At 41.6% G+C, this 20,811-nt stretch overlaps 1 protein-coding gene across 1 annotated transcript in view; it reads right to left on the bottom strand.

The window, feature by feature from the left end:
* LOC135577009 (uncharacterized) overlaps positions 1-20,811 on the bottom strand; it is a 40,632-nt gene that overhangs the window by 8,136 nt on the left and 11,685 nt on the right. The window contains exons 5-8 of the mRNA XM_065044449.1: positions 14,530-14,704; positions 13,822-13,945; positions 11,765-11,876; positions 10,355-10,479 (exon numbers count right to left, since the gene is read on the bottom strand). Coding sequence (XP_064900521.1) covers positions 10,355-10,479; positions 11,765-11,876; positions 13,822-13,945; positions 14,530-14,704 — 536 coding nt within the window. The remainder of the gene's footprint in view (positions 1-10,354; positions 10,480-11,764; positions 11,877-13,821; positions 13,946-14,529; positions 14,705-20,811) is intronic.

The raw sequence follows: 20,811 nt of genomic DNA, 5'->3' as shown, positions 1-20,811 counted from the left end.
CTCATTTTGAACTCAAAATCACTTGAATTTGCTTTTTGTCTAACATCATTTCCACTTCCTCCCTTTCAGTCCTGAAACATGATTTTGAAACTACTCTCCAGTGATTTAATTACACTGTGAAAGAGTCACATTACAAAGTGATACATGTAATATTTTTTTTTAATATTACAGTGATTTCTTGTTAAAAATCATTACACTTCTTCATCTTTCTGAAGTTGTGTATCAATGGGACAGGGATAATGCATTTGACCATACTGTTACTTGGGTCGCATTAACACAGAAATATTGCAACATTCTGAATTGTGTTTGAAAGGACTAACAGTATTTGACAGATCTTAATTGCTTTAAGTACATGCTATGAAAAAAGAGATCATATTTTTGCAGATGATGCCACAGGCTTACCTGAGAATAACAATAGGTTAGTAAGCTTTAGAAAGACTTCAGTCAACATAGCATCAGACATGCCAGAGAATTTCATCTAGGTATATACAAGAGGAGCCAAGAATTATCTGACCATACCAGCCTGAGTTTTAATACATAAAATCTGCAAGACTGTGTGACAGCACTGAAGCACCCCTATTCGCTGAAATTCCACTGAGTGGTTTCTAGTAAAGTCATTATTTAATAGAACCTCACAGCTGATTGTTGTCACTTTGAGTTACTGCACAGAGCATTAAAAGGTTAACCTTTGCCCTCACCCCACTGATGTGGGATGGGACACTGAAGCTGCTGCTGAGAAAGCTTTAGCAGCATACAGTCTAAAACTCTTGTGGATGAAAGTTCAATAATTGCACAGGAGGAAAAGAAAAAAGGAAAAATTAGTTTGCCACTATGGTTGAAATTAACAGCAATTCCTGATCTACTCAGCATAAATATTACATGATCCAAAAAATGTTTGGAATGGCATCTGATGATACAAAGGAATAAAATGCAAATATAAAAGCAAGCATCTTGGTCAGCACTTGTTTCACATTCCCAGTTTTCTGCTGCAGTCCTGCCTTGATCCTAGGTAATTAAATAACAACACCAAGAAAAATAAATATTTTGTAAAGCAAATAGGTAAAAAAACTGTATCTATCATTATATTAAATGGAAAGAACAACAGGAGACATTTATTGCTTCAGTAGTGAAATCAAGGTTTCATGAGGTAGCCCAGTCTAGCTACATATACACTCCAACATTTGTAGATACTTTGAGACATCAGAAACCTCATGCATTAAAATAAACAAACCAACCATTTACCCCCACAAAAACAAAACCACAAAACTGTCTTTTTTTTTTTCTGGAATGGACACTGCAGCTAAATAAGTATTTCTGTGAATATTCACAGAAATAGTGAGCCCTCCATCTTCTTTGGAGAACAATCAGAAAACACAGCAGCACTGGAAAGCTTCCTGATTTATCTGCTGTCTTTTTTAAAGGTCCTTCAGCAAGCCTTGCCTCAGGGAAGGACTTTCAACATAAGGATTGACTGCAGGAGTGAATATGCTCATTGGATGTTTAAGCACATTGCTTTATAGCAAATGTGAGGTTGTGTTCAAACTTCATTTGAAGGGTTTAAATTGCAAAACCTCTCTTCCCTACTCACCATATCAAAAGAAGCTCCCAGAATTGGAATTTAAGATAGAAGAGTCTGAAAAAATTACAGAGTGGGAGGAAGAGGGACAAATGAAGAAAAACTGACCAACCACAAAAAATAGAAACAAAACTCCACAAAACTACTGTTTAGCTTTTGACCTTAATTCCTAAAATAAACTGTTTCCCAACTATGAGTATAACCATGGCTTGTGAAGATAAGTTTCTCTGTGCATAGAGCCTGACAATTTTTTTAAGTGAAACTTAAAAGCAAAGAGGCTTGTCTTCATCATGAAAGAGAAATATATTTCTACAGTAGTAACAATGCAGTAGGAAATAACTGATATAAAGAACCTTTTGCTGCAAAAAACCCCAGCCCTCAAGTGATAAAACCTAACTGCTGAGCATCCTTCAGAACAGAGAACACACCCAAACCTCCACAATTCAAGTTGGTTATAGTTTTCTCCCACACCAAAAGTGGCAGAAGGAAAGCTAAAGGGAGTGCTTACTCCTTTGCATCTTGGCTTCAGTTCTACTGCTCTTATATGTACACAAATGACTTTGAATTTTACTTTTAGAGTAATACATTACTTTTCTGTTTGCTCATTTTCATAATGGTACTAAGAAGACAAAAAATACATCTTGCTCCACCAATGATTCAATGCATAAAACCCCATAAATATTTCCTCTTTTGCAGTTTTGTTTCCTCCACAGCTCCCAAAGATACGAAGGTAAATCCATTGCCTGAAAAAGAAACATAATACTCCCTGCATACCTTTCCATCTAGTAAGGCTTTTTGAAAAAAACAAACAAACAAAACAAAAAAAACCAAACACACAAAAAAAAACACCCAAAAATCTCACCATACAACCCTAATCTTCCTATTACCCAAAGCCTCTTGACTTTCTCTTCCCAATCTTGAAGCACTTCATTTAGATATACAAAAATTCTCATCTTTCTGACAAGAAATACTTTCATAAGACACTGCCACCTACACTTTATGTCTAGAAGCACAACCCAATACCTTTATGCATTACTTACTTCTCTTTTGAGGCATCCAGTTAAAGCATTTGAATGGCATGGAAGCATATGAGCTGAACATCCAAGAATGACAGACAGTTGCTTAACTCTGATAATGTTCATGCTGATTGAGACAAAACAGTCCCTTGCTCCTTCTACCTAATAATTTCTGAATTTCTAATTACTCATAATTAGAAACCTCTCCATATTACTTCATTTAATTAGAGCTGTTGACCACATACTATAGTACTGACCTACAGAAGGAATTATGTGATGTGGCTACCTGTTAGCCTGCTGGATCTTGAATTTGTGGCCAGGAATCAATTCTAGCCTGTGGCACAAAGAAACAGGTTTTCACTTCATTTTTTTTCTATTTTTTTTTTCCTCCAACGCTTCATCAGCAGGAACTGTATATGACCATATCTCATTTTCCTCACTTTCCACTGTGTCGAGGGTTAAGATTGCGGGGTGACAATAAAACCCTGGCAGATGTATTGTTAACCCCCTCTCCCCCCCCACTTCCCCCTTTTTGCCCCTCCCTCTCCCCCCTTCCCACAGGTGATCAGGAGGGAAAGAAGGACAGAGAGAAGAGAGTTGGAAAAATTAACAATGTTTTACTAATGCAACTAATAAGGATAGAGAAAATAATACAAAATATACAAAACCAATCTTGAAAGTCTCAGCAACTGCAGAGCCGGCAACCAAAGTCCTGGATTGGACTCTGCAGCCAATTGGAGCTGGATTCAGTCTCTCACTAGGCCTCAGTTTGCAGGGACGACTAGCAAGGTCCTCTCCTAATGTCGGTGTTAAGGGTTAAGATTGCGGGGTGACAATAAAACCCTGGCAGATGTATTGTTAACCCCCTCTCCCCACCACTTCCCCCTTTTTGCCCCTCCCTCTCCCCCCTTCCCACTCAGGACAGGTGATCGGGAGGGAAAGAAGGACAGAGAGAAGAGAGTTGGAAAAATTAACAATGTTTTACTAATGCTACTAATAAGAATAGAGAATATAATACAAAATATACAAAACCAATCTTGAAAGTCTCAGCAACTGCAGAGCTGGCAACCAAAGTCCTGGATTAGACTCTGCAGCCAATTGGAGCTGGATTCAGTCTCTCACTAGGCCTCAGTTTGCAGGGACGACTAGCAAGGTCCTCTCCTAATGTCGGCCATAAGGAAAAAGGGAAAGGGAAAAGGGACGAGATCCTCGTGATCTCCCACTTTTATATGAAGTATTCATGTGAATGGGATGTTATACACAGTTGGTCAGTTTCTTGGTCACTTGTTTCTCGTCGCCCCTCTCGCATGATGTCCATCCATGCTTATCAATAAGTGTGCGTTCCATTGCTAGGTTTACCAAAACATGTGTCTGGTTCTCCAGGAAAATGCAGCTAATATGAAGGCTTTAGCTGACAGGCAAAATTCAGTGAAAGAGAAACTTGTTTTTAACAAAACCAGGACATTCCACCCCTTATAATATGCCATTCACTGAATACTTAAACCTTATCAATAAAATCTATCAATACAATCTAATTAATCACTACTACTATATATATATATATATATACATATGTACATATATACACAGGAGTAATTAATCAGTGGACCATCCTTTAAAAAGTTCATTAAGTTCATTTTGTCATGACAGTCTCCCAGGGCAGGAAAAATGGTACAAGTGCATCTCATGACCACTGTTGGTGGGTTAAAGACATCAACTTCAAAGAAATTGTCAGGTGCCACTCAAAGAAGCTAGCTCTGGTTTCATCATCACTGTCTTGATCTGAAAAACACTTATTAAACACTGTTAGTATGGCAATTAACATCATGCAGTTCAGTATTGAATATTTTCGCCTAAACTCAAATCCCCTTGAGGTACACACCGAACTTCTCCATCCTTAAGCATCACCCACCAGGTGCTGCAAGGTCCCTGGGCAAAAACAATCCCACGAATGGGCTTGCCTTTGCCTGAGGCAGGAGTAACCCAGACTGCCTTTCCTAACATGTTTTTCATGTGTACTACAGGGACTTTATATCCTTCCACAGTACGAAGAATTTCTGATTGGGCAGGCCCGGCTCGATTGGTTGATCCCCTGGTGTTGACCAACCAAGTGGCTTTTGCTAAATGTGAATCCCAGTTTTTAAAGGTTCCACCGCCAAGTGCCTTTAGTGCAGTTTTTAGCAAACCATTGCACCTTTCAGTTTTCCCAGAGGCTGGTGCATGATATGGAATATGATATACCCACTCAATACCATGTTCTTTGGCCCAATTGCCTATAATACTGTTTTTGAAACGAGTACCGTTGTCTGATTCAGTTCTTTCTGGCGTACCGTGTCTCCAAAGGACTTGCTTCTCAAGGCCCAAGATAGTATTTTGGGCTGTAGCATGAGGTACGGCGTATGTTTACAACCATCCAGTGGTTGCTTCCACCATTGTAAGTACATAACGCTTACCTTGACGTGTTTGTGGAAGTGTAATATAATCAATCTGCCAAGCTTCTCCATACTTATACTTTAACCATCGCCCCCCATACCATACAGGCTTTAACCGTTTCGCTTGTTTGATTTCGGCGCAAGTTTTACATTCACGAATAACCTGTGAAATAGTGTCCATAGTTAAATCCACCCCTCGATCGCGAGCCCATTTATATGTTGCATCTCTACCTTGATGCCCTTGCGGCAGAATGCAACCCCCCTCCCTCCTTCAGTATGGCACATCTCCCTCTTTCTCTGCTACTTGAGGCTAACAGCTTCTTTTGTTTGGCCCAGAGCACCCTGGCTCCTGGTACATTAGAAGAAGGGAGTGCCAAGGCACACTGAGCCGTGCCCAGTGTGGGGGATGTTTGGAGGCTTCAGGGGCACCCACAGCCAGTGTGGGGGGTGCAGAGAAGCTTCTAGAGTGCCTACAGTCAGATCTGATCAGATAAAAATGGGACTCTCGTTGAGACCCAGCCCCATTTTGTGTGTGGGTCTCTCGGAGTACGAGCTTAGACACTGCCGCCAGGAGAGCCCCCCTCCCTGGGATGTGGACTCCGCTTGCCTCGCCGCCACGGGTGTAAGTAAAACTTCTCGCAGGATTGCAAGTATATTTATACTTTTCGTGCACATATGCACGTATAACTTTCCGCGCTCCATATGAGCGCGTGTAAAATTAATCCTCGCAGAATCGCGGGTGTATTTTCTTTCCGTGCACATTTGCACAAGTACTTTATTTCCTCACACAATCGTGAGTGGCCGCCGAGAGCCCCTCGCACAATAGCGAGTGCATTTTCCTCCCGTGCTTCCACATAAGCTCGTGTAGGATTCCGTGCACATTTGCACGTGTAAAATAACTCTCGCAGGACTACGAGCGTATTCTAAATTTACTCTCGCGGAATCGTGAGTGCACACTTTCCGTACTCACTACGAGTACGTGAATCTCTTTAAAAATAATCACGCACCGTGTTCAGGCAAGTGTGTGTTCCTCCGGGACTCAGGGACGGCTCCGGCATTGTTTTGGTGAAGCCACGTGCATGCACTCTGTGGACCTCCTGTTGTATTAGTGGCTGCCCCTCTCAATAATTTTCCTCAACTGATATCCGAACCTGTATTTAAGTCACTTTTGGAGTGCTAAAACCCTGTTTTCCACCGGTTCAATAAAAGTTGTTTTTGGACCTTGTTGTCCCTTAAATTGACCTGCGGGGTGCCTCTGTGACAGCCCTGAAGCATCATGGGCCCACCGAGCTAGGAAAAGTTCACCTTTATGTTGCCAGTCCAAGTCCACCTCAGCTACTTTAATCTTAGCAGCTTGATCTGCTTGTTGGTTGTTTAGATGTTCCTCGGTGGCTCGACTTTTAGGCACATGAGCATCTACATGACGAACTTTCACAGGCAGGCTCTCTAGCCGAGCAGCAAAGTCTTCCCACAGTGTGGCAGCCCAAATGGGTTTACGTCTGCGCTGCCAGTCGCTTTTCTTCCATTGCTGTAGCCACCCCCACAAGGCATTTGCTACCATCCATGAGTCAGTGTAGGGATAAAGTATTGGCCACTTCTCTCGTTCAGCAATGTCCAAAGCCAGCTGGATGGCTTTCACTTCTGCAAATTGACTAGATTCACCTTGTCCTTCAGTGGCTTCTGTAACTTGTCGTCTGGGACTCCACACAGCAGCTTTCCACCTTCGATGTTTTCCTACAAGATGACAGGATTCATCTGTGAACACTGCATGCTGCTTATCAGTCTCTGAAAGTGTATTATACGGTGGTGCTTCTTCAGTACGTTTTACTTCCTCCTCATCTGGAGATATCCCAAAGTCTTTGCTTTCTGGCCAGTCTGTAATCACTTCTAAGATCCCTGGGTGATTAGGATTTCCAATTCGAGCTCGTTGCGTGATCAATGCAATCCATTTACTCCACGTAACTTCGGTTGCATGATGTGGAGAGGGAACCGTCCATTTGAACATCCAACTCAGCACCGGCAGCTGAGGTGCCAGGAGGAGCTGAGCTTCAGTACCGATCACTTCTGAAGCAGCTCGAACTCCTTCATATGCTGCTAGTATCTCTTTTTCAGTTGGAGTATAGTTGGCTTCAGATTCTTTGTATCCTCGACTCCAAAAACCTAAGGGTCAACCTCGGGTTTCTCCTGGTGCTTTCTGCCAGAGGCTCCAGGTAATTCCATTATCTCCGGCTGCGGTGTAGAGCACATTTTTAACATCTAGTCCCGTCCGAACTGGTCCAAGGGCCACCACATGAGTTATCTCACGCTTAATTTGTTCAAAGGCTTGTCATTGTTCAGGGCTCCACTCAAATTGGTTCTTTTTACGAGTCACTCGATAGAGAGGGCTCACATTCTGGCTGTAGTCAGGAATATGCATTCACCAAAAACCTACAACGCCCAAGAAAGTCTGTGTCTCCTTTTTATTAGTAGGTGGAGACATTGCTGCAGTTTTGTTGATCACATCCATTGGGATCTGACGACGGCCATCTTGACATTTTATTCCTAAAAACTGGATCTCTCGTGCAGGTCCCTTGACCTTGCTTCCTTTTATGGCAAAACCAGCATCCAAAAGAATCTGAATTATTCTCTCACCTTTCTCGAAGACTTCTTTCGCTGTGTCGCCCCATACGATGATGTCATCAATATATTGCAAGTGTTCTGGAGCTTTACCTTGCTCCAGCGTGGTCTGGATCAGGCCATGGCAGATGGTAGGACTGTTTTTCCACCCCTGGGGCAAGCGATTCCACGTGTACTGAATGCCTCTCCAGGTGAAAGCAAACTGCGGCCTGCACTCTGCTGCTACAGGAATAGAGAAAAATGCATTAGCAATGTCAATTGTAGCATACCACTGAGCTGCCTTTGACTCCAGTTCGAATTGCAGTTCTAGCATGTCAGGCACAGCAGCACTCAGTGGTGGTGTAACTTCATTCAGGCCACGATAGTCTACAGTTAGTCTCCACTCCTCACTAGACTTACGCACTGGCCAGACTGGGCTGTTAAAAGGTGAGCGAGTCTTACTGATCACACCCTGGCTTTCCAATTGACGGATCAACTTCTGGATAGGAATCAAAGAGTCTCGGTTGGTGCGATATTGCCGGCGATGCACTGTTGTGGTAGCAATTGGCACCTGCTGATCGTCAACCCTTTTGGGTCCTTAAAATACCCTCTCTTGAGGTAGTCTATGCCAAGGATGCACGGAGCATCTGGACCAGTCACAATGGGATGCTTTTGCCAGTTTTTTACAGTTAGGCTCATTTCAGCCTCTACAACAGTCAGTTCCTGGGATCCCCCAGTCACTCCAACAATATTGATGGATTGCGTTCCTTTATAATTAGAAGGAATTATCGTGCACTGAGCACCAGTGTCCACTAAAGCTTTGTACTCCTGGGGGTGTGTTGTACCAGGCCATCATATTTGTACAGTCCAATATACTCTGTTATCCCTTTCTTCCACCTGATTGGAGGCAATTCAATTGTTTCTGCCCCATTGTCCCAGCATCGGAGCAGCCAGGTTAAAATATTCTCGCCTTCACGACGACTAAAGTCTTTTCGCAGATCTCTCAGCTCACCTGGAGAAAAGGACCGAGTGGTGGTCACTTCATCTCCTCCCTGTCCTGATGGTGCCCCTTGGGTTGATGTTGGCCCTGTGCCATCATCTGCTGCACGAGTAGTCTTTCTAGTGACTTTCTTACAACCAGCAACTGATGCTGATATGGGTTCACCATCATTTGATTTATTTCCAGAGTCTGAATGACTGTCACAGTGGTTACTATGGTTACAGCAGCAACAGTGCCCAGTGTGTGAAGAAGGGGGGGCTGCCTTGTTAGCCTTTGAGGCTGGAGAAGTAATGTTATCTGCAGCGACCTTGGCAGAGGAACTCTGCGGAGGAGCTGTAGCTTCAGCCTGTGAAGCCGCCGTTGGGGGGGCAGTGGCTGCAGCGGCAGCTTTTGCTGTTTTGCTCTTTCTCGAGCGGCTCGGAGTGCTTTTTGCTAAAGCTTCCGAAGACGCACCGCAAATCTCAGGACTAAAAAGAGACACGAACCTCCTGTTGAACGCATTTTCTCTTAACAGAAGCACAAACTGACACACATTCAGCAAACCAGATAACACCATCACAGTTCTATCAAAACTCCAAGGATATTCAAAGCTCTCTAAAACACTGGCGAACTGTCCTAGTGAAAAACCGAAAGTATTGTTAGTCAGCCTTTCTAAAGATTCGCTCGACCAATTAGCAAACACAGAGCCGTACTGCTCTTTAATCTCTCCTGGAGGCTTTTCAAGGTAAAGCAGAAGCGAGTAGAAATTCATTAGCGGCTGCAGTATAATGAAATAAACCAGTGACAAACCACACAGTATCATCATGACCATTGTCCAGTTCCTTGTTGTTATATAATGAATACTTCGATTTAAAAAGAAGGCCCAACACAGATATGGAATCAGTGAGCACAATGTAGAAAATAACTGATACAACTTATGCCATAACATCTTTAAATCAGTGTAATTCACTTTGCCTTAATACAACTAAATAATATCCAAAGCAAACAGACGCGCGAGTATCACAACTCTATGAGTTGGCACCGTGCCAAGAAAACTGAAAGGTACGTCAGAGCAGTAGAAAAGCCAAAAATCTTCAAATTTACCCCTTTGTCTTGCCCCACGTTGGGCGCCAAATTATCTGTCGAGGGTTAAGATTGCGGGTTGACAATCGGAGCTGGATTCAGTCTCTCACTAGGCCTCAGTTTGCAGGGACGACTAGCAAGGTCCTCTCCTAATGTCGGCCATAAGGAAAAAGGGAAAAGGGACGAGATCCTCATGATCTCCCACTTTTATATGAAGTATTCATGTGAATGGAATGTTATACACAGTTGGTCAGTTTCTTGGTCACTTGTTTCTCGTCGCCCCTCTCGCGAGATGTCCATCTGTGCTTATCAATAAGTTTGCATTCCATTGCTAGGTTTACCAAAACATGTGTCTGGTTCTCCAGGAAAATGCATTTAATATGAAGGCTTTAGCTGACAGGCAAAATTCACTGAAAGAGAAACTTGTTTTTAACAAAACCAGGACACACTGTTAGCTGTCATATACTCGATTTTTTACTTATCCCAGATGAAAAAAATCTCAAGAAAACAAAAACAAAGTATCTTAGTATTTGTAGTTAAAATATATTATGATCTACATATAACTGTATAAACAAGTAGTGCTCATGAGCTTCCCTCTTTCATTCAGGACTATGAAGATATATTTGAAAATAATAAACTATTTTTTTTTTCCCTTTACAACTGTTGTCTCACCTTCAGCAGTTTCACTGCACATATCAAATTACTATCCACAGGATTAGAGAAGAGCACATTTAGTAATTCCCAAAGGCCTTCTTGAAGATTTTCTGCTCGCATTACCTGTCCCTTTGTTCCTTTAATCTGTAAAACATATTTAAAAAACAAACAAAAAACCCCACACACATTTAAAAGACTTAAGTTTTGAAGTTAAGTTAGTCACATTTTTTCTCCCAAATGCTGTATGATTTGGTTTGTGATTAACACGGTTGAACTCTTCAGTTGGAAGAATATGCCAAATACTGTAACTATTCTAGGACACAGACTTTAAGTAGCACCCTTACAATTCTAACATATACATAACGATGCTTGTCTAGCATTTTGTTCCTTTGCTCATAGATTGCTAAGAAAAGTTGCAAAATGACTGGCAAGTGGTCCACATAATCTCAAATTCTCAGAATCCCATACTCTTTCCCATCTTATATTATGCATTCTCTACAGCTGTAGAGTAGCTTACTTCTATAAGGCACTCTAGATATTTAAAAATTATAGGAAATGGTTTAAAAATAAATGGTATACTCCAAACTGGGCAACTCACCCTCCCCCAAACCCTTTGGAAAGCTTCCTTTTTACTTCTAGCAAGTTAAAATTAAATTTCAAGGCCCACTTATGAACAAAAATGGAAAAGTCAGAGTTTTCTTTCCTCATGACAGCAGAACATTTTTATAGCGTCGGCTTAAATCAAACCTTTGAAATAATCCAGTGAAAAAAAAATATTTTTAAGGACACTACAGCAGTCAGTGAACTTATTGAAGTCACAGGTATGAGTCAAAGAATTTTTTGTGTATATACACTTTCTTGTATATATTAGATAAAAAAAAATATGATCTAAGTACAAGATTTCATGGTTCATGCATAACTCAAGGACTCAACCTTCAGAAGAAAACACTTTAAAGGTCTGCATTTTGAATTGCCCATTTTGAAGATTCCTACACCTCCCTCAAGTATTTGATAATAGTTCCTATTAGTGGCTGAATACTGAATTACATAGGTTATTGATCCTGAACTGCTTCTGCTAGGTTGTAATATTTCTTGTTATGGTTAAGTGTAGTAATCTGGTGGTTTTACCAGACAAAAGAAAATACCAAAAGTTTAATTCCAAAGGTGGTTTATGGTTGATTCTTTTTATGAATTCTTACACTTTTTTCTTTATATTAATACATTTTTCTTCTGATGATCTTGTCCTTTTTTATCTGTTTCTGGGACACACATTATAATCAAAGTGTTCTAAATTTATTTTACTTTATTTCCCTCTCCCTTAAAAAAAAAAACAAACCAAAACATACCTCAAATGATATTCCATTTTAGTGTTTACCTAAACATGACAAAAATTACTGAAGAACCATTTGACATGCAGCTTTCTTCTTACCTCTAGGTTAAGGTAAAGTTCAGCTAAGAAAAACACAACAGCATGACATTGTTTTTGAGTAGTCTCACCTCCTTTGGCAGCTTCATCTCTGTTTTCATACTCCATTCGACACCTGAAAACATTAAAACAAAAATCATATTATCTGTAGACTTCCCAACATATGTAACAAGCTACTTATTTAATAGAGTGCTAAGAACTTATTCACTGCATTAAAACTGTTAAATGCTGAATGCTAGGAAGTATGATTTGTGAAGGAAGTAAGAGGACTTCAAAGACAATGGGGATTTTTGTCCTTCTAGATGAATACATATGATTACATGATTGTGTTTTCAAGCGCTGAGATATCTGAGACAGCAAAATTAAAAAGAGCAAATTGCAACATGTAAAAAGACAGTTACACAGTTTATATATTAGGTCCAGGAAGCTTAACATAGGCAGCCAAACATCAACAGAAATAAAGTAGGTATACTCAAAGACATTTTCCCTCTTTCAGAGTGCTGCCCACATGATCTTAGATGCCTTACTCTTATTCAATAAATTCTTTATCCCACCATTTTAAGTGACAGTAATGCACAATTTAGATACAAATGCAAATACTGAGGATTAAGATAACATGGCAGTGAGGAAATTTTCTAGTATTCAATAACTGTGTCAACAATATACAAAAATATACATAGCAGTTCAAAAACAAATTCAAAATATTTGAAATAAAAAGGAAAGCAAGACAACCTCCAATGTATTCTCAATGGTTACATAACAGATTAAGAAATACTTGATAAACTGAAAAATCTAAGGGCTTGAAATAAAAACTTTCAAGTAGAAAATTGGGCTGAGAAACAGGAGTTCTCTGTATTCATACTGTTAGCTTGTTTATTTCCCCCTACCATTCCAACCATATTAGCAATAAAAAGATAGGCAACTTAAAATTTATGGCTTCAGGGCAGTAAAAGGAATGTCATCTATTGGCTTAGCTTTAAAATCAGGAATCAGATAATCCAACATTAATAGGGATTTCCTTCATAGTATTGTTCAAGTAACATACATAACAATAATAATAATAAAAAAAAAGAGACAACTCCCCCCCCCGCAAAAAAAAAAAAAAAAAACAAAAAACAAAACAACCCACAACGCAAAAAACCCCACAAACACAAAACAAACCCCACTCACACAGACACAAACCCACAAACAAAACCAAACAAACCACAAGATAAAAGTGAAAATTTCGAAGGCAGAAAGGCTCATCTCCTTTGGGATAAGGAAAAAAAAGGAAAAAAGAAAAGAAATTCAGCTTCTCTATAAAGGTACCCCTCCCAAATAACAGCAATGCATTTTGATGATCTTTTAAGTTTATTATGCTTTTGCTCCTAAACATAAGTGGACTAAGTGAAACTTTTAAAATAAGAAGCAAGTCTGAAGCTTAGAAAGCAAAAAGTCCTTAAAGAAAAAAGGCTAATTTCTAAAGAATTATTAAAGTGTACTACTCCTCCAAATATCATACAGAAAGATTTAAAAGGAAAAACATACATTTAAAAAATGTTGTATTTTTGTCAATTATGAAGTCTAATCACTATTAAACCGTAAGTCCCCACATTCTGTAGTAACTAAAACTTGAATAAACTTATCCTTCTGGATTTTATGCATCTACTTCATAGGTGTGAAGTCAGTTACCCAATCAATGAATAAATCTTACACAGCAACTCCAGCCAGAAAAATAATTAAAGAAAAAACACAATGAAATAAGTCCTAGCAAGAATCAAAGGACAAGGACAGTACATATATGTACATTTAGTATACTTTTAAAATTTACTAGCTTTCAAATTTACCCTGTAATTTGGTATCAGTCTAATTCACTCAATTCAAAAGAGCCTACAGAACCCTGAATAGAGCCCTCTTTCCATATTAAAAAATATAAAAATATTCACTATCCAGTATGTATCTATGCTTTAATAATCCTCAATTTAAACTTCTGTTTCAAATATGTACCTCTTTGCACGCTATGTTAAGAGTTATCTAGAAAAGAGAAAAACAACCTGAGAAAGTAACAGGCTAATACTGACCTCTGAAGTAACAACTGTTGGAAGGTCCCACTTTGTGCACTAACAGTTAGATGGTGAGATAGATAGTTACATAACCGTGCTCCCATGTAGGAAAAATTTGGGACAGACGTAGCCTTCCAAAATAAAAGTGGAAAAATAAATTATTCATAGAAGTTGTTATCAGGAAATACCTTTAAAAGCTTATTGGAAAACTGTGCTTAACAACAGCTGACTACACAACTGAAGAGCAGAAGATGAATAATTACTATTTCTCATGTTAGCTTTTGTATCTCTTTAACGCTTTGCTATATGCATTTCAGCACTTATAAATTCATTATACTGTAATTTTTTGGCTTTAAGAAAACAACCACCGTTATGCCACATGTCCTCAATTCTACCTCTCCATGTAACCTACACCAAAGAATGTCTGAACATCACAAACTGATTATACAAGAAAAAAAAAAAAAATCAACAGTAGACATTCAGACCATTAAGACACTTTCTCAAGGACACACACTCTCTCAAGGAGCGATTAGTGCATTAAAACAAAACAAATAAGTAAAAGGCCAAGAAGAAGGATCCAGGTAACTATAGACTGGTCAGCCTCACCTCCATCCCTGGAAAGGTGATGGAACAACTTATCCTTGGCACCATCTCAAGGCATATCAAGGATAAGAGGGTCATTAGGGGCAGTCAACATGGATTCACCAAGGGGAAGTCATGCTTAACCATTCGCATAGCCTTTTAAGACGACATAACCAGGTGGATACATGATGGTAAAGCACTGGATGTGGTCTATCTTGATTTCATTAAAGCATTTGACAAAGTCTCCCACAGCACCCTCACAGCTAAACTGAGGAAGCGCAGTCTGGACAATCGGGTAGTGAGGTGGACTGCGAAATGGCTGAAGGAAAGAAGCCAGAAAGTTGTGGTCAATGGGGTGGAGTCGAGTTGGAGGCCTGTATCTAGCAGAGTCCCTAAAGGGTCTGTACTGGGACCAGTACTATTCAACATATTCATCAGTTACTTGGATGAGGGAATACAGTGCACTGTCAGCAAGTTTGCTGGTAACACGAAACTGGGAGGAGTGGCTGACACACCAGAAAGCTGTGCTGCCATCCAGAGACCTGGACAGGCTGAAGAGTAGGGCGGGGGAAAATTTAATGAAATATAACAAGAGCAAGTGTAGAGTCTGGCACCTGGGCAAGAACAACTCCAGGTACCAGTATAAGTTGAAGGGGTAACGAGTTCAAACTGGAACACAAAAGGTTCCACTTAAATTTGAGAAGAAACTTCTTCTCAGTAAGGGTAACAGAACACTGGAATAGGCTGCCAAGGGGGGTTGTGGAGTCTCCTACTCTGGAGACATTCAAAACCCACCTGGACACCTTCCTGTGTAACCTCATCTAGGTGTTCCTGCTCCGGTGGGGGGATTGGACTAGATGATCTTCTGAGGTCCCTTCCAATCCCTAACATTCTGTGATTCTGTGATTTCCTCCTAAGGGAGATGCTCCACTCCCTTAATCATCTTCATTGCCCTGCACTGGACTGTCTCCAGCAGTTCCCTGTCCTTGAACTGAGGGGCCCAGAACTGGACACAATATTCTAGATGGGGTCTCACCAGGGCAGAGTAGAGGGGAAGGAGAATCTCTCTCGACCTACTAGCCACCCCCCTTCTAATACACCCCAGGATGCCATCGGCCTTCCTGGCCACAAGTTCACAGTGCTGGCTCATGTTCATCCTGTTGTCCACCAGGACCCCCAGGTCCCTTTCCCCTACGCTGTTCTCTAATAGGTCATTCCCCAACTTATACTGGAACCTGGGGTTGTTCCTACCCAGATGGAAGACTCTACACTTGCCCCTCTTATATTTCATTAAATTTTTTCCTGCCCAACTCTCCAGCCTGTCCAGGTCTCGCTGGATGGTGGCACAGCCTTCTGGCGTGTCAGCCACTCCTCCCACCTTGGTGTCATCAGCAAACTTGCTGATAGTACACTCTATTCCCTCATCCAAATCACTGATGAATATATTGAATAATACCGGCCCCAGTACTGACCCTTGAGGCACTCTGCTAGATACAGGCCTCCAACTCGACTCCACTCCATTGACCACAACTCTCTGGCTTCTTTCCTTTAGCCAGTTCGCAGTCCACCTCACTACCCGATCGTCCAGACCGCACTCCCTCAGTTTAGCTGTGAGGATGCTGTGGGAGACTTTGTCAAATGCTTTAATGAAATCAAGATAGACCACATCCACTGCTTTACCATCATGTATCCACCTGGTTATGTCGTCTTAAAAGGCTATGCGAATGGTTAAGCATGACTTCCCCTTGGTGAATCCATGTTGACTGCCCCTAATGACCCTCTTATCCTTGATATGCCTTGAGATGGCATTAAGGATAAGTTGTTCCATCACTTTCCCAGGGATGGAGGTGAGACTGACTGTGGAGGGGTTTTGATAGATAAAGATTTGTTGCTGAATTAGTCAGGCTCAAAGGAATCTCAAGGCCTTTTAGAGAAGCTGAGAACAGAATCTGCTATGAGAGAGAGGGGCGTTCCTCAATCACCGGGGCCCTGGCATGGCGTGAATCATCGGACGTATCATCAGTGAGACTCCAGCGCATGGACAGCCCACGATACTCATTTAGCGAATCCATGCTTGGAGCGTGGATGCGTGATTAGAATATAGTTACGTATATAAGGAGACTTGTTTCTGTAATAAATGGCTTTAGCATGATTCACATTGAATCGACTTGTTTTGCTGAGTCCTTATTTCGTTCCTACAAATAACCATCCCAATCTCCCCGCTAATTTGCGAGAAGAAGTTGATGTTGCTCTCCATGGAAACTTTAGCATAGCTGCTTGAATTACCTGGGGGGTAATCACCGCCCCATCATCAAGCTGAGGCCATGCCTCCGGCGGAGCGAATTCAGACAGGAGAGCAGCCACAGGAGAGCAGCCACGGGAGCCCAGCGCTCTGTACTGGGCCATCCCGGAATTTGGGGAGTCACCTGTGAGGCCTCCCCGTCCCCGTTTTTTTTGCAAACCACAGCATGGCTGGTTCTAGTGACTGCTGACTAACGCCAAATGTGTACACATAGGCAGGCATGTCGCAAGAAGAGCCAGAGGCCACGGATGCATTTGCAAAGAGCAAGTTTTATTTTAGTTACCTCTCTACTGGGGGATCTCTGAAGCCACACCTGAGCTCCCAGGCAGAGGTGACACAAGCGGGGACGCAGGCACTGGTCAAGTTTAGCCCTGCTGGAAGATCACTGGGCCTGCTGAGCTCGCCTGTATTTCAAGGCTTCAGGCAGGCGCAGCCTCCCGCTCTTTCTCACAACAAAGCAGGAATCTCAGGCATAGTGATAAGGTGCCTAGAGTTTCTCACAGGCCTATGTTATCTAACACAAAGGTTCTACTCATCAAGCACACAAGTTCAGTAAAACAATTAGTGTGATGTCTGTGCTTTTTCTACAGACAGGTGCAAGTCACTTGAGCGTATTTACATTTAACTAACCTCCTCGCCAAATCTTCCGCTATATCCCCATACAACTGGCTGTGCGAGAAATAATTTACAGTGACCCACAGACAATTATAGATCCCGATGAAGTGCCATGTACCCGAGGTATGCGGAAATTTGTGCAGAGCACACCACTGTCTTGTGCCCGCACTTTAGGATTACTCACCCTTTCAAAAGACAGTAGATCAACTGTGGGTGAAGTAGCAGACATGTTGCGGCAGTATGAGGACACTCTTTCTTCTCCCCTACAAGCCTGTGTCGCAGCTGTGGAAAAACTGTGTGACAAACTGTCCAAGAGGGAGGACAGATCTTACTCATCACATGCACGGGCCCGAGTCACAGCTATTAGGAGAAGATGCCATTCTGCAGCATCAGTCTGAGAGAAATGCAGCATGTCACGAGGTGAATTATGTTTTTTTCTGCATGACCAGGGAGAAGATATGAGTAATTGGCATGGAAAACCCACTGCTGACCTAGAGTCATGAGTACGTGAGCTGAAAAAGAAAGCTCCCAAGAGAAAAGCTGCTCCAGCTCCCAGTGGGAGGCTTTCCAGCCAGAGTAGGAGGGATTCTTGTGTCTTCCTACCAGACACTGTGCAAAGCACCAATTGCATTGATCTCACAATGGGCTCGAATAGGGAAACCTAATCGCCCGGGGATCTTAGAAATGATCACAGACTGGCCAGAAGGCACAGATTTTGGAGTATCACCTGAAGAAGCGGAGGTGATGCGTCCTGAGGAAGCCCCACCCTATAATGAATTACCAGAGACTGAAAAGCAATATGCCCTGTTCACTGATGGATCCTGTTGTCTTGCAGGAAAACATCGAAAGTGGAAGTCTACTGTATGGAGTCCTATGCAACAAGTCACAGAGACTGGTGAGGGACGAGGTGCATCAAGTCAGTTTGCAGAGGTGAAAGCCATAGAGTTGGCATTGGACATTGCTGAAAGAGAAAAGTGGCCAGTACTTTATCTCTACACTGACTCATGGATGGTGGCAAATGCCTTGTGGGGGTGGAAGCAAAATATCTGGTAGCATAGAAGCAAGCCTATTTGGGCTGCCCCACTGCAGCAGGACATTGCTGTTTGACTAGAGAATCTGGCTGTAAAAGTATGGCAGGTGGATGCCCATGTGCCTAAAAGTCGAGCCACTGAGGAACATCAAAACAACCAGCAAGCAGATCAGGCTGCTAAGATTAAAGTAGCTGAGGTGGATTTGGGCTGGCAAAATAAAGGTGAACTTTTCCTAGCTCAATGGGCCCATGATGCTTGAGGGCCAGCAAGGAAGGGATGCAACATATAAATGGGCTCGGGACCGAGGGGTGGACATTATTTGTCGCGGTTGAGACGGACAAACGACATGGACCAAGTTCTTTCAAGATGAAAGCAGTGGAGTGCCATTTATTGCTACAAGTGCATTTTTATACAATTCTACCAGTTCATGTGTCTTTTCACTATTGGTTACAAGTTACAGCACTAACATCTCATTGGTTAATTTTTCTATCATCCATGTTATTCTTCTATCCCCTTCTTTCTCACGGGTACATCTCTCCTCTCTCCGGATACTCCTTTACTCCCATCCTTCTCAAGGGTAAATCTTAATATCTCAAGGCTGATCTCTACTCTCATATTTTCTGTCAAGGATTCCACAGACCCGCTGCAGTTTCTCACAATTCCCCCTTTTTTATTTGTGCTAAAAATGCTGCCCTCATTGTCCGCTGCAGGGCCCTTTGCAGCAGAGAAATCATGCATGGCAACATTAGTAACACAACCACAACAATCATCAAAATGATCAGTCCTGTTTTCACTACTGATAACAACCATCCTAAAAACCCTCAACCACTAAGCAATTTATTTAACAAATCCCATCAAAATCTTCACACCCATGTCCTTGAGCTAATAACAAAAAATCTATCGCAGCCCTACTCTGCCATGTGACATGTCTTACAGAATATACATCTAAAAAAAGTCCACTTAAAGCCTTTTAAGTTCTGTTAGTTTGCTTAACTAGCCAGCATCCTAATTTTTCTAAAATATTTAAAGCTTTTAGCTGTGCCAACACCAGATACAAGAGATCCTAAAACCCTTAACCTTGATCCCCAAAAATCTACATTATCATCACATTTTGACTCATATACACACAAAAAGTGTTTTTCTCGTCTTGCTCTTCTGTGATCTATTATCATAGATACATTGGGCGTTAAGAGAGTTAATAGTCCCAAAATACACAGTCCTTCAACAGCATTAGAAGGAATTCCTGGTCAGGCTCTATCTCCGAAGATCAAGAATACACCATACAGGAGGTTTTGGGGTCGCGGTTCCCACATTATCAATGACGTCCCTTGGATTCTTCTGCGAGGCACTGCACCAACGAGTTTCATTTCTATAGTCACCAAGGGTAGCATTAACATTTTGCAGTTTTATCCATTCATGCTTTAGCATATTGTTCTGACACTTTTCACAAACCGACTGGATACAAGTGTCCATGGGCACAGATCCCAACATTTCCAGTTCCCGTGGTTCAATGTCTATTTCCAGGAGGCAATTAATCCAAGGTGCCATGTTAGTATTATTACAGTTTGATGCAATGCCTTTGCACCGACCACTATTTTGAAACAGTTGTGTGATGCTGCTGTAGTCATCAAGGGGGATGCCAACCAAGCATGTGTGGAACGGGTTTTCCGAAGATGCCATAGCTAGGCATATGGAGTCCTGGTCAGTCATGTTGGCTAAAGTACTCCACATGTTAGTCTTTGTCTGTGCGGGCATCCAAAACACAGCAGCTGCAACAATCATTGTCAGGAAGATAACACAGGTTTCACGTTTCGTGCCAGCAACCATTGCGGCCCTTGATCTGTAAAGACACAAGCATAACCTCTCCCCCTGGTTATCAATTGATGTGGCCTTTTCCATTGACCATTAACTAGTGATTTGGCCATAACTAATGTAGGTTCTTTTTGATTTAGCATGGTTTTGGGTCACACTTGCAAAGTATTTCATCACATACAATGCTTTTGACAATTGGTTTTGCGGTGTTTCCCCTACTTCTCCCCCCTTTTTGTTTTAAAAAAGAACAAAACCAAAACAAAAAACACAGTTCAGAAGCAGATACATGCATTGGACCTTGACTATGTACTCAGAATCACAAATCAAATTTAGAGGTTCCTCCTTAAAAAGCTCTAAGTAATGTAAAGCTGCACCAAGTTCTGCTAATTGGGTTGAACCTTCAATAATTTTTACAGAATGATGCCAATTGTTATCTTCATACCAAACCACTACAGCTTTATGGGACTTCCCAGAACCAGCAACAAAAACTTTGCAAGTATGTAGGATCAGACCAAATATAAGTATGGCCTATGGCCTGATGTTAAAGACTTGAAGGTTCTGCAGCAATTTACATTTTACATTTATGCATGCCAAAAGCTGTGCTGTTAAGAAAACCAGCTAGTGCAATTTACAAAGACATAGATTGCAAATAAAATAAAAAAAAAT

Source organism: Columba livia, chromosome W (assembly GCF_036013475.1).
Source record: "Columba livia isolate bColLiv1 breed racing homer chromosome W, bColLiv1.pat.W.v2, whole genome shotgun sequence".
Taxonomy (NCBI): Eukaryota; Metazoa; Chordata; class Aves; order Columbiformes; family Columbidae; genus Columba; species Columba livia.
The sequence above is the reverse complement of the archived record's forward strand: the minus strand, read 5'-3'. Positions and strand labels throughout refer to the sequence as shown.